The sequence below is a fragment of the Camellia sinensis genome, chromosome 12 (genome assembly GCF_055761805.1).
Source record: "Camellia sinensis isolate YWXY chromosome 12, ASM5576180v1, whole genome shotgun sequence".
Lineage (NCBI taxonomy): Eukaryota > Viridiplantae > Streptophyta > Magnoliopsida > Ericales > Theaceae > Camellia > Camellia sinensis.
Window position 1 is genome coordinate 58,756,007 of NC_138972.1, and position 21,789 is coordinate 58,777,795.

General features: G+C 32.7%; 1 protein-coding gene and 1 long non-coding RNA gene across 2 annotated transcripts; both read left to right on the top strand.

Annotated features, from left to right (window-relative positions):
• The first annotated feature begins 2,344 nt into the window (after positions 1-2,344).
• Positions 2,345-4,077, top strand: LOC114302461 (uncharacterized). Its single transcript, XR_014345778.1, has 4 exons — positions 2,345-2,598; positions 2,694-2,772; positions 3,437-3,509; positions 4,001-4,077. It is a non-coding gene; the product is annotated as an uncharacterized LOC114302461 (long non-coding RNA).
• Positions 4,078-7,482: 3,405 nt separating this feature from the next.
• On the top strand, positions 7,483-11,127 carry LOC145803593 (NADP-dependent malic enzyme-like). Its single transcript, XM_082896904.1, has 5 exons — positions 7,483-7,639; positions 7,733-7,816; positions 7,898-7,996; positions 8,527-8,588; positions 11,043-11,127. Exons 1-5 carry the CDS (start codon positions 7,595-7,597, stop codon positions 11,125-11,127), a joined length of 375 nt encoding a protein of 124 aa, XP_082753030.1. The 5' UTR covers positions 7,483-7,594.
• Positions 11,128-21,789: the final 10,662 nt, after the last annotated feature.

Here is a 21,789-nt window from a genome sequence, read left to right on the forward strand (position 1 = left end):
TATGTTTTTTACTATCATGAGCATTGTCCCACTGAACAATTCTCTCTCAATTCCTTTGCATACGTTGCAAAAATTGCTGACGTCTGATGCAGGTTCCACTAAACAAGTTACTGGTTGACTTTTCCTTTTTCTTTATTTTTTATTTTTATTTTATAATTATTTTATATAGCTGGATATATAACAAAATATAATTTTATGCATCATTTCCTTAATAATAATTTAATAATTTACACACAAGAAACTAATAATTAGTATTCAAGGACACGGTTACATAAAATGGTGACAAACAATAGCACCAACAATACTAAGGCCTCGTTTGGGAAGGACCAGTTTAGCTAAAAAGTCAAAAAGTTATTAAAAAAAGTTAAAAAGCCAATAACTCATACCAAAAAGTCAAAGATTCTCTTTTCTCTATACTTTTTGCACATCTTTTGGTAAAAAGTCAAAAAGTTATTCCAAACATACTAGTTTTTTTTAGCTCATATTTTAGTCAAATAGCTAAAAAGTTACTAAATTAGTCTGTTCCCAAACGAGGCCTAAGTAACTACAAGAAAATATCAAAATTTTGAAATGTGTAGATTGTGTCAATTTATCTTCTTGAAAATTAGAATTCAATATCTGAGGAGCAACAATTCAATTTTTGTTTTTACCAGTAAAAGAAAAGAATTTTTGCTCATAAATTATGTAAACCAATAGTACATACAAAAGATCAATAAAATGGAAAGTAAAATTAGCTGAATCAAACGTATCCCAACTATGTTTGCATCACAATTCAATTAGTAGATTAATTTGTGCATTTAGGCTCATTGATTTTAATTTTTTAACCATTCAATTGTGTATGCATGGAAATGAACTTAGAAATCTAAATCGTATCTCTATCTAGTAGTAGCACTAGAGGGTAGATCTCCATAATGTTCTATAGTGATGACGGCATGATGTTTGAGGGACAACTCGAAGTGGTGCTTTTGCAAATTTACTCTTAAAGCAAGGGTGCTTTGTCGTGTCGGATGGAAAACTCACAATAAAATAAAATAAGAGAATTTCTTTTGTTAGAATGCATTTATAAAGTACAATATACTCTATGGTTACCAATTGTTTTCATATTATGGTACTTAGTGTAAGCAAAAATGACAAAAAAAAATTAGCACTCAAATTCGTTTTGGCCCGAGAAAATTTTTTGTCAAAGAATATCTTCTTGTGTTTGGTTAGGACTTTGAAAATTGAAAAATGTTTCCGACCCCCTCGACCTCCTCTGAGTTGGACAGGCACGTGATGGGTCACGTGACATACAAAGCCGACGCTCCTCTTTCAGAATTCAAAAACATTTTTTAACGGGAAAATATAGCTCTATGACAATGAGAGACGAGAGGCAGACGACTCCCTCACTCGACGGACAGCTCCCCCTCACTCGACGGACAGCTCCTCAACTCCTAACTCTGACAGTCTACTCCCTCAGCTCCTTCCTTTCACTCTGACGTCCTTGACTGCGACGCCTGTCGCCCGACTCCCGACTCTCTCTCTCTCCCTCTCTTTCCATCTCATTCGACGGACGGACTCCTTCCCTTCACGTTGACGACAGGTCCTTCTGCCGCCCTACTCTGTCCTCCCGAGTCCCGACTCCCTCTATTTCAATCCTATTGACGACGAGGTAATTTGGTGTATATATATATATATATATATATGTTGATTTTGCCCTAATTTTGTAAAATATGAAATTAAGGCAACATGTTGATTTCTTCTCTTCTAATTTTACAAATTTGGTGTATCTTGCTAAAATTAGGGCAAAATGAGGAAAAAATTCCTCAACCTGAAAGATTTGGTAGTGAATCAAACCAACGAGTCTTTGAATCAAATTTTGAATTTGTTGAATGGTACAAATTTCTGAAATCAAATTTCTTCATTGCTGAAATCAAATTTCTGAAATAAAATAACAAATTTCTGAAGTCAAATTTTTGAAATAAAATAACAAAATTTTGAAATCAAAATTTGATTCAATTTCTTCTTAGGAACCAATGAGAAATTTTTTTAATGGTACAAATTTCTGAAATTGAAATTTATTGAATCAAATTTCAGAAAGGGGAAGCGAAGCAGATAGAAGAAGATGATATCACTACAGGAAAAAGAGGTTTAGGCGGCGTTTTTTTAATGACGCATTTTTAAACGTCACTTTTTTTTAACATTTAACGACGTTTTTTAAAACATCGCATATTTGTTCAACAAAACGACATCGTTTAATAATAGGAGGCGTTTGAAACGCCTCCGAATGTGTTGTGCCTTACGCGCTTGGTCTCCTCTTTTCAAAGCCTAATTTTGAATCTCAGACTAAGACCCAACTTTTCGAGCTCTCTCTCTCTCTCTCTCTAAATCTCAGAACGATTTCGAAGCTCCACCACTGTCTCTCTTTCTCTCTCTAAATCTCTCTCTCAACTCTCTCTAAACCCTTATCAGAGCCATTCAGAGATTCATCTCAGTGATTTCATCACAAAGATTCAGAGCGATTTCATCTCAGTGATTTCATCGCAGAGATTCAGAGATTCAGATCGGTCTCCACCATCTGCACCATCGTCTACATCATCATCTACACCATCGTCTCCTAAGGTGAGCTCCACCGTCTCTCTTTCTCTCTCTCTCTGAAGCTCTTCCTTCCCGTCTCTCTCTCCGTTTCAGTGATTGATGAGTTGTATATGCTCTAGTTAGCCCCAATCCAAGATTGATCCATATGAGGTTAGGGCCCGTGCTAAACAGGTTGTGCAAGATCAGCGCCGTCTGAAGGTTGGTCTTCCAATCTCAGTTTTATCGATTCTTCTCTCTCTCGATCTCTCAATCTCTCTCGATCTCTGTCTCTCTCGCACAATCTCGTTATATGCGTACACATTATCTGTATTTTTTTTTGGATAATTTTTTTTTCTCTTAAAAATCTCTCTATACAAGTATATATATGAATTTATATATGTATTGATTGAATAACCATCCTTTTTTTTGCCCTGGCTCAGACGAAGGGTCATCTCCTTTTCATCAAACACAAGATGAAAAATCTGACAAAATAAATTGCTCACTTTGAACAACATATTGATTGGATTTCCAAGTTGATGTAGATTGTTATTGTGACTTGTATATATATATAGTTGGCGGAATGTTGAAATTTGAGAACTTCGTTATTGTTTATGAACTACAAATAACTCATTTTGGATCAGTTGGAGTTGTAGGAGAAAAAGGGGCAGATGAATGTGTGGGTTTAACTGTTTCTGATTTAATGAAGTAACTGTTGAACATGATCTTGCGTTTGTCTCATTTTTTCTCCTCCAAATTATTTATTTCTAGTACTCTCACTACCACTAATACTATCTCATATTTGAGTTCATGGCCAGTAACCCCGTATATTCATTGTGCATGCCACATCTGTATCTGTTACTAACTGGACTATAATCTTCTATAGGTCACTATGTTGTAATATGTGGCTATGATGCTATGACAGATGAGTTTGAGATTAGAGATCCAGCGAGCTCTGGGTACATCACTTGTTTTCCCTCTCCTTTAAACATCACTATCCACAAACATTCGAAAAAACAAAAAACAGAGCTGCCTTTTTTTTTTAGTTCATTTTTTTTTTTTTTTCTTTGGTCATAAGAAGATAATTAACACCTAAGCATGTTGATTAAGTAAAAGAGTTGTGGAATCCTTTAGTGAATGCTTCTTGATGTGTGTTAGTTAATTTGAGAAAATACAGTGAAAAGGTTGGAAACTAGTCTTTTTCTTCCCCAGGATGTGTGTCTACACGTGCATGCACATTTAAATTTGAAATGTTTTGGGTCCATTTGAAGAAATCTAGTAAGTGTGAAGCTTTGTGCGAAATCTCATTAAAAGAAGCATCTTAACCAGAAGTTCACTATGTTTTGAAACTTTACCATGCCATAATGCACTGAGTTTTACAATTTGTGCAAATCTTTGCTTGAGCAATTGGTTTTGTTTATTGTAGTTTCCACTTTGGATGATTGTGCAGGAAACATGAGAAGGTCACATCAAAGCGCCTAGAAGAAGCTCGCAAATCCTTTGGAATTGATGAAGATCTTCTCTTGGTAAATTTAATACATCTTCATAAATTATTCACTCTAGAGGGTATATCTTAAAGGATGGGATCTTCCTTTTATGATCTCATATTGTTTGAAATGTCTTGCTGGCTATATTTTTGTTATCGTGCATTGAAGGAATGGGAGCTATATTCATTTGAAAAGTTATAAAGGATGATACTAACCAACCAACTGGGGCTAGCCTAGTTGGCTAGATCTCGTGCATATGTCAATAGTTTAAAGTAAGTCCCCTTGGCACCACCACTTTGCTTAATATGCTTCAGTTAAGTCATGATATATGCTTCAGTTAAGTCATGATATCTGTGTGTAGAGATACTGCATTGCTATTTGGTCCAGTTGAAACTAAGTAAACTCTGCCCTGATCTAGAGAACACATGTCTGTGTTGTAATCTATTAACTTATTTTTCTTCCTCTGAGCTACAACTGTGAACACGTTCACTAAGCATTATTTTCGTCCTCTTGGAGTAATGATGGTGTCTTAATTATTTAACAAAGTACAAATAGCATCCAAAACACATGGAATGTTCACATTAAGTGCAAATAGATCATCTGATTGTATTTGTGTGGCATTTGAAAGAAGTCCCTTTTACAGATAGCATTAAGAAAAGCTTATGCATCCCATATTGGGTGCTTTATTCCATGTAAGTTTTCTCTCTGACTTCTTTGATCTAACCTTCCGTCGAACTTTTCCCTATACTTGAAATGAGATTTTTGTTACAAAACAAATTGTCGAAGAACTAATCCATGACCGTGTCTTGACTTCTGTTTACCATAAGAACTGTTTTAGTTAGCGGCAAGCAAAATTCTTGTTATTATTGACATGTTTTCCTTTGTTCCCACCATAGGGATGCAAATGTACCAGTTTCATCCATCCAAAAGTTCGTTGTAGATAGGCTGGATCTTAACTGCCATCAAGCTGAGGTACCTTACATAATCATAATCACTTCCCTATGAAAATAAGTTTGTATATGCTGATGTCTATGCAAGTTTGTTTGGGTGAGTATGTCTTTTCCAGTCTATAGTTGATTCATTAGCTTCTTCTCTTTTCCATAGTAGAATTTTCATTTTCTACATTTGACATTGGCTTAGTATCAAAGTACACTATTTAGAGTATTGTGCAAGACTAGTCTCATGTATTGTCAAACACCAATTAAAGAAATCAATTCATATTGATTAACAACAACAACAATAATAGTATAGTTGATAATCGAAGCATTATTGGCAAATTTGCTAATTACTATAGTTTTTTTTTTCCCCCCAGGTGGAGATCTCATTGAAGGGTCAGCCATTGCATCCCAGCTTTCGACTGCATAACTTAATAGATCTGTGGTTGCAGACAATAGCAAAATCAGAAGAAATAAAGGCAACAGTGGGCAGCTCAGCGAAAGATTGTGTGATGGCTCTCTGTTATGGTTGGAAACCTCAGCCCTGTTAAACATGTTTCTACCTCCTCTACATCAACTGTGATCTCGAGCCTAGGCCACCTGCTCGAAAAAGTCAATTTTCCTAGTTTCCAGATCTTGCTTTAGCGGATGTTTCGTGCACTGATCATACTTTGTCTTTTTACATTCATATAGAAAAGTTTTAAGTTGTACAATCTTTTAATTGCATCACCATATGCATCCAAATTCTTTGCGTTGCATGTAGTTTTACCTGTACTTTTAATGAGTTTAGGCTTTGTTTTTATTATATACAAACATGCATACATGTAACAAAATAAAGTAGGGTGGCCAGAGATACTTGTTTTATATATTACATAAATTTTGAAACTGTCACTACAGGAGAATGAGGATTTAACGGCGTTTAATTAACGACGTTTAGTTAAACGTCACTTTTTTTTGATAATTAACGGCGTTTTTTAAACGTCGCCTTTTTTGTTAGGTAAAACGACACCGTTTCGTAAATAGAAGACGCTTAAAAAACGCCTCCAAATCCTGTCTCTCTTCACACCCTCTTCCCTGTCTCTCTTCACACCCTCTTCTATCTCTCTTTTATTTTTATTTTGAAAACCCTATTTTGAGCACTGTCGTCTCCTTCTCACTCACTCAAATCTCTCACTCACTCTTTGCTCTCTCTCTCATTCAAATCTCTCTCGATTCTACTTCGATTCTTCTTCAGATCGGTGATTCATCTCCGTGGATTTGGAGCTCTTAGTCTTCTTCGATCAGAGGTTAGTTGCTCTCTCTTTCTCTCACTCAAATCTCTCTCGATTTTTCTTCAGTTCAGTGATTGTTCTTCGATTCTTCTTCAGTTCAGTGATTGATATAGTGTGTTATCGTAGATTTGGGCACAATGAGATGGATGAGCCGTCTTTCACACAGCCACATATGTACAAGGTTAGCCTTATTATATATTTAGTTTTCTAGACCTTACCGCTCTTGTTAGAATTGGGGTTGCAAGCTTAATTTTTGTTACTTTCGGATTTGTTTCTGGTTATGACACTACATCTATTATTAACATCTATTTGAATTTAGTGAGTAATTTTTTTTATATTTGTGATGTGGAATGGGTGCTGATAGGTCATCCAGAATCACCCATCAGCACTTGAGATTTATGAAAAAAAACTTTTAGAATCTGGTGAGGTGATGAAGGAAGACATATCACCCTTTGAATCTGTGTGATGTGTCTGTGCATCCTCTATTATTTTAGCTATTATATCAATTTGTCCTGTAACATATATTACAGATCAGATTCATTCGAGTTGAGAGTGATTAGGAAAATGATGCTCTGCTCCTTATTCACTTCTTGTTTGTCAAATGAGCTCCAAAAAGCTGAGCCTGTGGTTGGTTGAATAATGGCAAGGTGAACCTGAAGGAGGTTGGCAACCTCACTTTAGTTCAAATCATTCTTGTTGAAATTTTCTCATTTGACTTATCAGGAGAAGAAACTGATGGACAATATTCGCCAATATCAAGTTCCACTGCAGAAGTACATGGCCATGATGGACCTTGAGGTGCCTCTTTAGTCTACATCAATCCCCAGTTGTGAATTTGAAGCTGATTGGTGCATATGTGTTGTGTGCTTAGATGCTGCTTGGCTATGAATTGATTTTGTTTTAATTAGCATCTGGAGGAGCATTTACTCTCATACTTATGCTAATTTTGATATTTCAGTTACCCTTCAATCTTCATTTCCCATATCATTGTAATCTCTCTTGTTCTGTTCTTTTCCCAATAGCTTTTTTTAAACTTTTTTTATACCCCTTTTCAGTGTGTGTTACAAACTGCTTTTTTAAAATTTCTACTTGAAAGACGGGATTCTTGCTTTAAGATACTAGAGAAAACCAAAGCATGTAATTCCATTTTGTTTTAGTACATAGATAATTACCTTCCATTTTGTTCGCATTAGTTATAAGCATTTTAGCATTTTATTGGGAAGGTCTAATAGTTTTAGCATTTTATTGTGTTTAGTTACAAGCATTAAGATACATTATGTAATTCTCTTTAATACTGAGGCAGTTTTGTCAAATTGTATTCCAGGAATATTATGACCTTCTTCATGAATTCATGACTGCTGTCAAGCAGAACTATGGTGAAAAAGTACTCATACAGGTGGATTTGCATCCTTAATCTGAAAAAATTTCAGGGCCTGATCTTGTTCTTGCAGTTCTAATGTTGGTTTGATTTGCTACCAATGCTTTACAGTTTGAAGATTTTGCAAACCACAATGCTTTTGAGCTGCTAGCGAAATATAGTACTACTCATCTTGTCTTCAATGATGATATACAGGTATGTGATAATATGGTCGTCGTTCAAATAACCTTGAGGAATCCCATGTTGTCTTAACTTTTTTTTTCCCCACTTTTGCAGGGGACAGCAGCTGTGGTTCTTGCAGGGCTTGTTGCGGCACTGAAGTTACTTGGTAGATCCTTGGCCGAGCAGACATTTTTATTCCTTGGTGCTGGGGAAGTGAGACTCTAATCTTTCTTCCTTCTTTTACACTATAAACCTATTTTCCTCTAGGGGCCACTGGACAGAATTCCATCTCTTTACTCAAAAATGTCTCTCACTTCTAGTTTCTTCCAGTTGTTTTCAGCACTCCTGATTCTGATATAGTTTTGCATTCACTAAAAAACATGAAAAATAGGGAGAGAAACCGAAAGAACCATTTCGTTCTTTACCATGTTTGTGTAGCAAAGCTACTCATCAATTATGTTCTTGAATGATGCTCAGGTAACCTTGATGCTATTATATATTAATCTTTGTCTGGCCAGTAAAGGTGCCATGAGAATGATGCACTTCTTTAGTAGTGTTTAGGAGATTGCTAAATCCACACCTCTATCTGTTACTCATTTCATTTGCTGGGTAGTATGACTAGATTTCCAGTTCAATAATTGCAAAACTTATAAATGTAAACAATGGCATATTACTTGTAATCACACGATGAATATAAGTAATTCATGTTCAACTCTTTTCGCTCATTAACGGCTCATGTGCAGGTGGTTTGGTTGAAGGTCGAGTTGTGCAGGTTGCTGGAGGAGAAGAGATCTGGTACATCAAGGTTAGTACTTGCTGTGCGGTGTCTAGTATCTGCATCTTTCTGAGAATTTTTCATGCTTCCAGTTAGGCCCATATTATTAGGTTGAAGATAAGACGGTGATTATGATAAGATAAACAAATACATGAGTAGTTAATTAGGCAAGGTGATCAACCCAGTGTCATTAGAAACCTGGTATGCATTGCATGATTAATGTGTCCAGCTGCTTTTGTGTTGTCTATGTATGTGTTGAAGTTCTCAAGGGTTCCTTCATTAGAGCAAATTGTTTATTTAACCTGTTTTGTGCTAATAATCTATGTTATCATTTAACATTAGCAGTCATATATCCATGTGTATGCTTTTGTGAGGGCATTAATTTCTCATGGAAGGTAGTCAATCTTTAAATACAAAATTACTTCTTATTAGATGATCATCTGTTTTGCTCTGGGCCGTAAATAGTATTAATTTTCTTAATGTGCCTCATGAAAGCTACAGTAAATCCATAAGAGTGGTTCTTGTTCTTTTCCAGAGCTGAGGAGTTGGAAACAACACTAATGGAGATGGTAAAGCAAGATAATCGACGGCAATTGAGTGCAAGGGTGTATTAAACTACACTTTGACTACTGTTCTTCTTGTGTTCTATCTACACATTGTATCATATAAGAGTGGTTCTTGTTCTTTTCCATGATTATCTCTGCCTTCGCCATTGACATTTAACAGAGAAAATTAATTATGAATCAAATTCACTATTGCTGTTTTATTCCAATGTTGCTCGTTAACTGTCTAATTCTGATATTGTGAATGGTAGACCAAATTGATTGCTTTTGTTGTCTGAATACACTGACATCAAAGAGCTTCCTCCTCATCGACTAGCTGTGATTCGTCGCTTTTTTGAAGACTGTATCCTTTGCACCTTTCTTTCTAGGTATTTGATATTTATGGAAACTAAGATGGAGACGGAATATTTTTCTTGACAATTAATTTAGACAAGAAGAATGAGAACAAAGAGGTTGCAGTTAATGATTTTTAGCCTTCAGCTACAGCTCATGAAGCTATCCAGCACTCCATGTAAGCTTTAAATACATCTTACAAACCTTGAGGAGATAAGTGGATGGGAAAAATGAGAGATTGGAGACCTGAGATGATTTCTATACTTGTTTAACTATTGCTGTTTTGTTTGGCTAAAACAATCTTATGTAAGAAAATGAGTGAATTTCTTTTATTTCTTGTATGTTGTTTGTTTTCAACTAAATTTTAAAATTTTCAACTCAACTATTAGTGAATTCTGTTTTCTGTCGTACCAGATGCTAGAAAATGAGAAACTCATTTTCCAGATTTCCAGCGAAACAAACAGAGAATTATTTTATTTTATTTGTCGTGAGCTGATTCTCATCATTCTTTATTGAAATTAGAATAGTTAAAGCAAATTATGAACTATATGGACTTGTATTGTATTTCTATTTGTCAAAATTATTTATCCTCTGTTGTTCTGCGCTTTGTAGGGTTTGAAAAGGAAATGTTTACAAGGACGAATGAGAAACAGGCTATGGAAAGAGAAGCGTATCTTTGGTCTATCTCAGATATGTGAAGTGTACACCAAAGAAAACGACACAAACTTTATTTTACTGCTTAGAAAGTGCAAGGTTGGTTCACAGAGTTGACCCTAAATATGTCTCAGGAATTTTTTCAGATTTTTTGTGTTAAAATCCTTTGGTTTTTTATTTTTTCTTTTTTTCCTTGGATCTGACAGTGGGTGTTTTGGTTCACTTCTTATTTTTTGTATTAAATGGGGGTGTGGTGAGAGAGAGGGGAGGGTAATGTTATTTTGTGGCTTTGTATATAAGGTAGTAATTTTTTGATTGAGAATTGTGAATTCAATTTTTCAATATGTTATTTTGTGGGAAAATTAATGCTATATTAAATTGAATGGGAAAGTGAATTAATGCTATATTTGTTATTTGAATGTGAGTTATTATTTCATATTAGTGTTATTTAGTTTTATTATTGGTGTTCTTTTAGTTCAATCACATAAAATTAGCACAATTTCAAAACCAAAAAAAAAAAGATAAGACGGCGTTTTTAAAATGCCACTATAACGGTTGGAATTTTTAAAATTTAAAAAACCTATGAAGGCGTTTTAAAAACGTCGCTAAAATCATAGTGACGTCACAGTATTGTTAGGGTAGGACATTTGGCGGCGTTTTTAAAAACGTCGCCTATACTAATATAGCGACGTTTTTCAAACGTCATAAAGTTATAGCGACGGCCGCGTCGTCGGCGTTTGGTACTAAACGTCACAAAAAGAATTAACGACGTTTTTGATACTTATAGCGGCGTTTTTTAAACGCCGCTAAAAGCCTAATTTCCAGCAGTGTATAAAACAGATGATCAAGTAATTGGAATCATACACACTAAATTAAATAAATCAGTAATTAAAATAGTTTTACAGAAAATAACTTACAATTACAATTGTTGCAGTTGCAAGGATCTTAATCAGGTTACAAACAAACAGGTTGATTTTCACTCAGAGTTCTCAGAGTTTTCTAAAAACGAAGAATGTTGAATGAATATATTTGATTACAATATATAGAAAATAAATTTAACTATGCAACATGTGAATTGGCTGATTGATCGAAGGCAGCTGGCATCATTGGAGACTGAGCAGACTGTCGATTGCTTTCGGCTGATTGATTGAACAGTTGAGCAGCTTTATCAAAAATTGATTGAGTGAACAGTAAAAGTGAACAGTAACTTTTACTATTCATGCTTTCGATGGAACATGTGATTAAAGGAATCAATATAAATACAAATTGGCAGCTTTTCTCAAAAGAGTCTTGATTGAAGCTAATTTGTATCTATATGGAATCCAATGTTGATTAAAACGCATATGGATCCTAAGCATTTTGGAACTCTGGTCCATATGGGTCTTGATTAGTTGAACCTTGTGAACTGTCTGAACTTTCTTCTGAACTGGTCTTTTGGGCCAGAGCAGGAGGTTCATCATCAGACGGTTCATCTTTTAATTGGGCTTGGGCCTGATCCATTAGGAGACGGGCCATTCGAAGCAGTTGATCACTGGCTGATCCAGGCTTGACCTTGGGCTTGGATGGAGCAGCCTTTGATTTATCTGATTTGGGTTTTGATTAAGTCTTGGGCTGAGTCAGAATTACAGGAGCTTTGGACTTAGCCTTGGACTTTGATTTATCAGTTGATGAGGCAAACTTTGACTTGGATGATTTGGGCTTGGAACCACTAGAAGAGGGGCTTCTAAGATTGATTGGAGGAAGACTAAGACTTCCTTGAGAAATGGCAGTAGTTGGGGTCTGCTGGGCTTTAATCATTGCAGGAGTGGGAGCACATTGATTAATTAGGAATTCAGCATGGACAATTTCAAAAATGCAGTGAGGAGTGAACTTATCCCACCATTTAACAGAATGTTGCCGGATAATTATATCATCAGAAATACCATAATACCATTTGAATATCCAAGGGATTTTATACTTAGATATAAAAATTAACAATAATGGAAATTTCCTTTGATGAGGTGTAAATGGGAAAACAGTGGCAAACTAGTTGATTTATTCAATCAAAAAATCAGGGAAGATATCTAAAATGGCACCATAATAAGACCACCATCTCAGAAACCAAGAAGGTAATTTTGATTTGAACTTTTGATCAAATTGAATGAACCAGGAGTGACTGAAGGTTTCATTTTGGTACAAGAAGATCTTGAACCAAGCATCAATGTAATCATGATAACTGTATGGAATAGAGTGACCGGATAATTCACGAAACTAATAAGGAGAACCCCATTCAGCTAAGGAAATAATATTGTGAATATAAATAGACTGATACAGAACCTTACTAGCATAGGTTCGATCATAAATGGGTTTAATCAAAACGGATTGATGATTGATCAAAATGTCTTTATAGAAGGTAATTGATTTATCTAGATGGACAAGAACAAAGTGCCATCCTGGACCAAAATAGGATTTAGCAAGGTCATGAACAGTTTGACTCTTGGGGTGACTAGGCTCTTTAAAAAAGAGATTAGTAGTAGTTGTTTTAACATAATCAGATCGAGCAGACCTGATTGGATTAGCAGGAAATTGAGTAATTGAAACTGCTTGCCTGGCAGAAGCAAAAGGATCAGTAGCCAAAGCAGATGAGTAATTGGGACGAGGAATGTTACCAAGGACTTGGTAACTGTTAATCATTTCAATTGGATGATATTGGGTTACTAATTCCAAAAGAGGAATAAAATGAGGTTTATCAGAAGATGGGACCAAAGCCTTGAAAGGAGGCCTTGGGCGAGACATCTGTATGATCAAGAAACAAAGGTTAGCAAAGATTTAGCAACCACTAAGAAGATCACCATAATTTTGATGGTGATTCAAACAATTGTAATTATGAGCAAGTAAATTACGATGAGCTTGAATCTGATGGTAATTAATGTATTAGGCTCTTTTAGTAGTTTTTTCTGGTTAATTTGAGGCGGTGAATACAATAGGTAAGTTGTTTAATCAGGGTTCGGAAATAGGTAATTCAGGATTTATGGTAGGCAATATGTGGAGTAGGACTTATCCCTTACCCCCCTGTAAAAATTCCCGGGTAAGAAAATCAGGAATAGAATTTTGACAACCAGGCATATAAGTAATTTCAAAATCAAAAATACTTAAAATAGATTGCCAACGAGCAAAAATTTGTTTACTAGCAATATTTTGAACATCTTTTTCTAAAACATATTTAGCGGATTTGCAATCAACACGAAGTAAAAACTTTTGATTTGAAATATCATCTTGAAATTTAGTAATACATAAAACAGTAGATAAAATTTCTTTTTTAATAGTATTATAATTTAATTGTGCTTTATTCCAGACATCAGAATGATAACGAACAATTTGTTCAGATGATTAAGGAGTGACTTTCTGAAGAAGAATGCCACCATAACCAATATCAAAAGCATCAGTTTGAATAACTTTGAATGAATTTTCAGTAGGAATACCAAGACAAGGAAGAGTCTTAACATATTGTTTGACTTGTTGAACAATAGAAGTATGAACAGAAGACCATGGAGGAGGATTATCCTTTAACCTATCAAACAGAGGTTGACAGACTTTTCTAAGATCTTTATAGAACTCAGCAATGTAATTGAGTGTACCTAAAAATCTTTGTAATTGGGTTTTATCAAGAATTTCATCTGGAAACTTAGACGTAAACTCAATGGAGCGGCTAATTGGTAGAATTGTATTGTGGTGAATATCATAACCTAACAATCTAACTTTAGTTTGAAACAATTTAATCTTAGGAGCAGATATGACTAGACCATGACTTTTATTAGTATAAAAGAAAGCAGTTAAATGTTTCCAATGTTCATTAATTGATTTTGAAAAAATTAATATGTCATCTATGTAAACAATAAAAAAATGACTACATGGGTTAAATATATCATTCATTATATTTTGAAATTCACTAGGAGTATTTTTTAATCCAAATGGCATGACATTCCATTCATAATGACCAAATGGTGTAGTGAAAGCAGTTTTGTATCTATCATTAGGATGAATTTGAATTTGTCAAAAACCACTTTTTAAATCAAATTTACTAAAAATAACAGCTTGATTAAGTCTTTTAATCAAATATTTTTTATTCGGAATAGGATACATAATCCATTCTAATACAGCATTTAATGGCATATAATTGATGACTAATTGAGGGACACCTCGTTCTAATTCAGCATTTTATTAACATAAAAAGCAGGACAAGATCATGGTGATTTACTTGGACTAATGATTTTATTTTTTAATAGTTCATTAATTTCTTTTTTACACATTTCAAGTAATTCATGATTCATTTGAATAGGTCTAGATTTAGTAGGTATTTGTCTTTCATTAAAATTTTTAATATATGGTAATGTGACTACATGCTTTTTCCTATGCCAAAATGCAGTAGGTAAAGTTGAACAAATAGTTGTTTCTAATTTTAATTTAAATTCATTAATTTGAGAAATAATAACTGGATCAGTTAATTGTTGATCAATGTGTTTATAATTAATTTCTTCTTTAAGAAAATTTAAGTGTCGAGTTAATCTATTACATTGCATGAGAAATAGAACAATATTTTAATTGGTTTAATTCTAACATTTCAAGTGGAGATAAGAATTTAAATGTAACAGGTTGACCTAAAACATTAGTAGTTATGCCTTCACTAGATGTAGTAAATAGATATAATAAATAAATAAATGGTGTGCCTAAAATGATTTTATCAGTCATATTTTTAACTAAAACAAATGAGGTTTTGAAACAAACATTATTTTGACAAATATGAACTTTAGGTAACTTATATTTAATATGCATTTTACTACCATTAGCAGAGGTTAAGTTCTCATGACATTTTTCATAATATTTAGTAGGAAGTAAACCTTCTTGAATACAATTTAAATCAGCACCAGTATCAATTAAAGCAATTAATTCGAGTTCAAAATTATTAATAGAAATTGTAATTTTTGAATACCACTTTTGCATATAAATTTTATTAATTAGATTTAATCGTTTATCTTCAAGATTATTAGATTGTGAACGATTATCAAACAATAGATTTTCAGGATTAGTAGGATCAGAATCATGTTCAGAATTAGGGTCGGATTCATGAGGGGTTTCATTATTATTTTGAAAATTATTTAAACTTTGAGTAAGTTTTAATGAAATAATTTCATCTTCTAATTTTTTATTTTTACTTTGTAAATCTTTAATAGTTTGTTTAATCTGATTGATTTCATGTTATAAATCTTGTAATGTAATTTCTTTTTGTTTATTTTTAAATCTTTCTAAAGTTTTAGATAGACTGATTATTGGTTTATCAAACTTAGGTTTTGGATCTTGATTGGTTAATAATAATTTCAATTTATCAGTATATTTCTTTTTTAATTCTGGATCATCGAGCCGACTAATGAGTTCAATAAGAGCAGATTCTTCTTGATTCTATTTAGTAAGAACATGGATTTGTTTAATTGGTTTACAACAAACATCATTACAACCTAATTCAATATTACTATCAGATGTTTCACTAGGTGAATGATAACCAGATGAAGTAGTAGGATTATCAGAAGAGGAATTACTAACAGATTGATTTAACTGAAAGATTTCAAATAATTGATTTTTTGATTCATCATCAATTTGGAGTTGATTTACCTTATCTTTTAATTTTTGTTTTTCTTTACATTTATTAGAATAATGACCTTTTTGACTACAGTTATAAGAAGTAATATCTTTATTAGATTTAGATTTTGGATGTGATTTAGATTTATAATTTTTCTTTTTGGGTTTAGTATAAAATTTATCATTTGATTTGGAAGGTGAATAATTCTTTTTGTATTTATTAGAATATTTGTATGATGATTTATGTTTATATTTGGAATATTTATGTGATTTCTTACGAGATGGTGCAACAGGAGGTAATCCATATTGTTCACAGAAATTTCCTAATTCATATTTAGCTTTGTGTTTATCTTTATTAGCTTTTTGACTAAGTTTTAAATCAATACACATTTTTAATCATTCATTTTGAATAGTGCTAATTATATCACCATAAGTTAAATTATCATATTCAATAACACCAGTAGGTTGACTAAGAACATCTCTAATTTTGTGAGCAAAAAGACTAGGTAATCCATTAATAAATTTTTTTTTTCCAGAATGATTTAGTATAGTCTTCTCTTAACATAACTCTAAAGGTAAATACATCTTTATACCATCTAAAATCACTTAAGGTTGGACAGGTAAGATTAGTAAGTTGATCATGTATGTGAGAATATATATTAGTAGGGGTACCTATGAAATGTTTGACTATGGTATAGATTAATGTATTAATACCATCAGGTTTGTAATAACCAACAGTTTCATCAAAGATTGGGAGATCATTTTCATCTTTTTGATTAGCTTATAAAATGGATTTACGTTGATCTTCGGTAAGGTATTTTTCCCACCAAGATTTGAGCATACTAGTAAAACCAGAAGTAATTAATAAAACAATTTCAGCTTGAGTATATTCAGGATAATTACTAAGATAACTATTTGTGACCATAGATAGATGATTTAATTTTTGAAGGATTTGATCTTCACTGAGATCATCTATATTTCATTCATATAATCGTTTAGCAGATACAGAAAATTGACTAGAAAGATTAGTTTCTTCAAATTGGAGATCAGGAGGAGTAGGTCGAGAATACCAATTTTTAGTAGTTTGAGGATTTACTTTAGGATAATGAATTTTATTAAGAGTAGAGAATTGAAATTGTTGGGCTAATTGATTAATTTCATTATCAGTAGTATCAGTTTCAGATTGATTAGAAACAATATCAATGGGTTGTTGATTAAGTACAGTAAGATTTTTATCCTTAGAAGGAGAGGCTGTTTCAGAAGTATGTAATTTGGAAAGTAATTGTTCTATGGCTTTAACAGTAGAATTATCATTGGTAACTAAACTAGTTCGTTTAGATCGGTTACTAGGGAGATTAAGCAAAAGTTGATATAAAGATTTGGTAGTAGATGTAACAATAGTTGAATCTAAATGATTTTCAATTTTATCTAATTGTGTTCCAATTGTTTTTAAACATTGATTAGTATAATTATTCTATTCAATGACTTTTTTAATGTCAGGATCAGTGCCAAGCAACTTAAAAAGAGAGGCTGGGACTTCAGAACCTTGATGATCAATGATGATATTAGCTAGAGGAGGATGACTAGAGCTAACAGTTGTATTAGGAGAAGTTTTCCATTTATGTTTTGTGATTGTATTTACTTTTTTGTAATAATTGTTATAGTATTCAAAGAAGGGCATTTCGAAGCTATATTCAATCATAAAATCATACCGTTTTCTAGTTATTCGAGATTGTTGAGCATAATCATATTTAGCACGATATGCATGTCTTTGAGTTCTATTTTCTTTAGATCTAAATTCAATAAGGAGTTTATCAAGATCAGGAGTAAAATCTTTTTTAATTGTCATTAGTTGAGGATTGATTGGAGATATAACTTTGAAATCAGTTTGGGTTGGTGATTCTTGAGATTCATTATCATCTTCAGGTTGATGTATAGGATGAGTATAAACAGGTTTACTAAACTGAGAAGTTGTAGAGTTATCAATTCCTTTGAGTTTATTATTGGAAGTTTGACTAAGATTGATTTGACTATTTTTGCGAAATAAGGGTGTATTAAAGATTTCATCTCCTGTTTCAATTTCAGTAGGGACACTAGATGTACTATGTCTAGAGGATTGACTACGATTAAATTTAATTCGAACAGATCCATCGGTATATTGTTGAATATCTTGGATATCTTGACTCGTGGATTGGTGTTGATTATGTTTGTAATTTTCATTAACAGTAATCCATTGTTCAGGGAGAGTAATATTTTTCCATTCAATCATTTGAGGAATATTTATATTAGTATCAGTGTTACTGGTTTGAATTAATAGAGTTTTAACTTTGGGACTTTTATGTAAAGCTTGAACATTTAAATTAGTTTTAATGCATTTATAATGAACACGATAAATTAAAACAATATTATGGGTTTTTTCTTTCATATTAGTAAAAGAACCATGTAATTGTATGTTTAATGTTAAAGCATCTAAAATATGAGGATCACGAAGACTAAGAGTAAAATCAGGAAAACAATTAAAACGTATTGGCCCTTTATGTAGACCAGTTTCTACCATTCCCATTAAACTATCATTATAATTAATAAAACGAGCATCACGTAAACATAATAAAACAGAAGTGTTTTTACCTTGTGAAGTTAATGGTTTGATTCCAACTTGAATTAATCCTAAGTGAATAAAATTGTGACCAGATTTTAAATGTCGTTTAATAGTATTAACATCAAATAATTTACATGTTTCTCTAGGTTTTTCTAAAGCATATACTTGTTCAAAAGTTTTAACATGCAGATTAACTTTGAATGTATCTTGTAAAAATGTAGTTTTGTAAATTTCTTTAACTGATAATTTTGGTATATTCAAACTTAAATCAATTTTATCATTCTGTATTTCTATTTCTTCTTCATTAATTACTAATCCTTGATTAGGTAAAGAGGACAAAGGTATTGATGACCTAGAACTGACTGATGAGTTACTTCTAAATAATCGATTCATTTTTCTTTTTAATTAAACTGTTTTACAGGAATCTTAATACATTGTTTAAATTTATCATGTTTTCACATACGTTGGTTTCATACATACGTTATTCGGAAGACCCCTAAAATCCAACCTGCCTAACCAAAGGACTTACCAAGGATTGGGACGAAAGAGGGTGACTAATAGCAACGTGGAAAGACACAGATATAATTTTGACAGATTAAGATGACTGATAACAGATTAATAGAAAAGAAAATAGAATTGACACAGAAGTAGCATATCAGCAAGTAATAGACAGCAACTGAACTTGGCTTTGATACCAAAAAGGGAAATTGAAATTTCTGAAATGTCTGAAATCAAATTTCTAAAATTTCTGATAATTTGAGATGCAATTCAATTTTACATAATCTGAGATGCAATTTTACATGTATAATTGGAAGTGAACTGTTGGATAATTGTGTTATCTCATTAGGTAATAAGTTAACTGATTAGATAATTGTTAAATCTGTTGGACAAAACAAAATTGATTCAAAATTAGTGTACTCTCATTAGGTAATAAGCCCACACCAATGCAATTTTACATGCATAATTTTGAATTTGTTGAATCTGTTGGATAATTGTATAATTGGAAGTGATACATAACTGATTATTCACTGATTCTCAATAGCTAATTCTCATATTCTCAATAGTTGGCCTAACAATTTGATTAGTGTATCCAATTATTAAGTCCAATTTTCATCATACTTGGACTTAATAATTGGAAGTGATACATAACTGATTATTCACTGATTCTCATAACTGATTCTCAATAGTTGGACTTAATACCTTGATTAGTGTATCCAATTATTAAGTCCAATTTTCATCATACTCACCTCAAACATATTCATTGAACTTATACATAATGAAACAGGGCATATTCATTGAACTTATTGTCAACTTGAATGTAGAATAATTATGAGACTAAACATGGAATTGAGTATGAGAATTGAGCATGGCCTTTTGACATAGGAAGGAAGATTGAAAAAGTGGTGAATGTCCCTCTTAAATGCAGTCTTTACTCATTATACATCATGAGCTGAAATTATCTTTATTCACTAGTTTAATAAGGATAACTTGTTTTTGTAGATGTCAAGTTCTACTGTCAACGCCAGTAGCTCAGATCGGTTGATGTACTTTAACAAAAATTGTCCTACATGTAAGAAAAAGGCCACGATTCAAATTTCTGAGACCGATCGAAACAAAAGCAAGTTATTCTACTCTTGTAATGGTTGTGGTATTTTCATTGGATGGTGTGTGCCTATGAATTCACAATGAGGAGATCAAGAAATTCCATGACAACTAGAAAGAGAACTGCTAAGATCTATGACGGAACAAGTTCGAGCTATGACCGAACAACAAAGATCTATGACGGAACAACTTGGAGCTATGATCGAACAACAAAGATCTATGACGGAACAATTTACCTTTGCTAGTGCAAAGAAGCAAAAACTAGAATTTCTGATGTTTGTCTTGCTTGTAATTGGTGTGTTATTACTTATGAAGATGTAATGCTAGTTAGAAGTAGAAGTAAAAGTAGATTGAACTATATTTTGTTGTGGAATGGAATATGTATTAGTAAGAAACAGTTGAATTGTTGAATTTTTGAGTGGAATGGAAATGAATTATTGAATTGTTATTGTTGAATTGTTGGATGACGATGTGGAATGAAGATGTGTTGAATTATTAAATGATGATGTTGAATTGTTATTGTTTAATGATGATGTTGAATTGTTATTGTTGAATTGTTGAATGAAGATGTGAATTGTTGATGAGTTACTGTTGAATTGTTGAATGAACCATGAACCAACACAGTTTGTGAACTAAACCATGACAGATTTTTGCTGAGACAGGTTTTTTAACAGATTGAAGCACAGATTTGAGCATGAACCATGAATTGAACCATGAACCAACATGAATTGTTGATGAGTTATTGTTGAAAATGAACCATGAACCAACATGAACTGAACCATGAATTGTTGATGAGTTATTGTTGAATTGTTGAATTGTTGAATTGTTGAATGAACCATGAACCATCACAGTTTGTGAACTGAACCATGACAGATTTTTGCTGAGATAGGGTTTTTAACAGATTGAAGCACAGATTTGAGCATGAACCATGACAGATTTTGGCAGTTTGAACCATGAACTGATAGGCACAGATTTTGGCTGAAATATTGTCAAAATAGAAAACTAAAAAATATATTTGAGTTGTTTTTCAAAGACAGATTGGCAAACTGAAAAAATCAGATTTTGGCTCAAATACTGTCAAAATAGAAAACTAAAAAACAGATTTTCAGATTTTCAAAGACAAATTTTTAAAGACAGTTTGGCAGTTTGAGTCATGAACTAAAAAAATCAGATGTTGGCTCAAATACTATCAAAATAGCAAACTAAAAAACAGATTTTTTTTTACAGATTTCTTAAACCATGAACTGTCAACAGATTTTTTTGCATAAACTCTCAAATACAGATTTCTTAAACCCTGAACTGTCAACAGATTTCATTATGAAACTAAGAAATACAGACATTAGGTCTGTATCGCCACTGCATTTCATCTTATAAAATACAGACATTAGTCTGTCTAAAATTATTATCAAGACAGACATTGTATTTCAATCATCACAGATGTTTCATAATGAATAATTGCAGGTGTTACATCACAGTTTCTTCTTGGTTTGGTTATACATCACAGTTTTTCTTCTCACATTATGAAGTTTATCAGGTGTTACATAATGAATAATTGCAAGCAACACCGAGCATAAAAAGATAGCCCAATTTACCATCAAAATTTGCACATTTGCAACCTATGAAGGCAGTTTCCAAATGAGTTACCAAATATCATCCTATAGTCCAAATATCATCCTATAGTGTGAAAATATGATTTTGAAAATAACTTCAAAATTCTTACGGAAATTTTTATTCTGGGACTGGATGTACCTTTTTTTATATACTTCATCTTCTTCTTTTTTTTTTTTCATTTTTGTTTGTTTCCTTTTAGTACTCTATTATAACCATTTGTGGTTTCAGTCTACAAAGATTGATCAATGTATGTAGA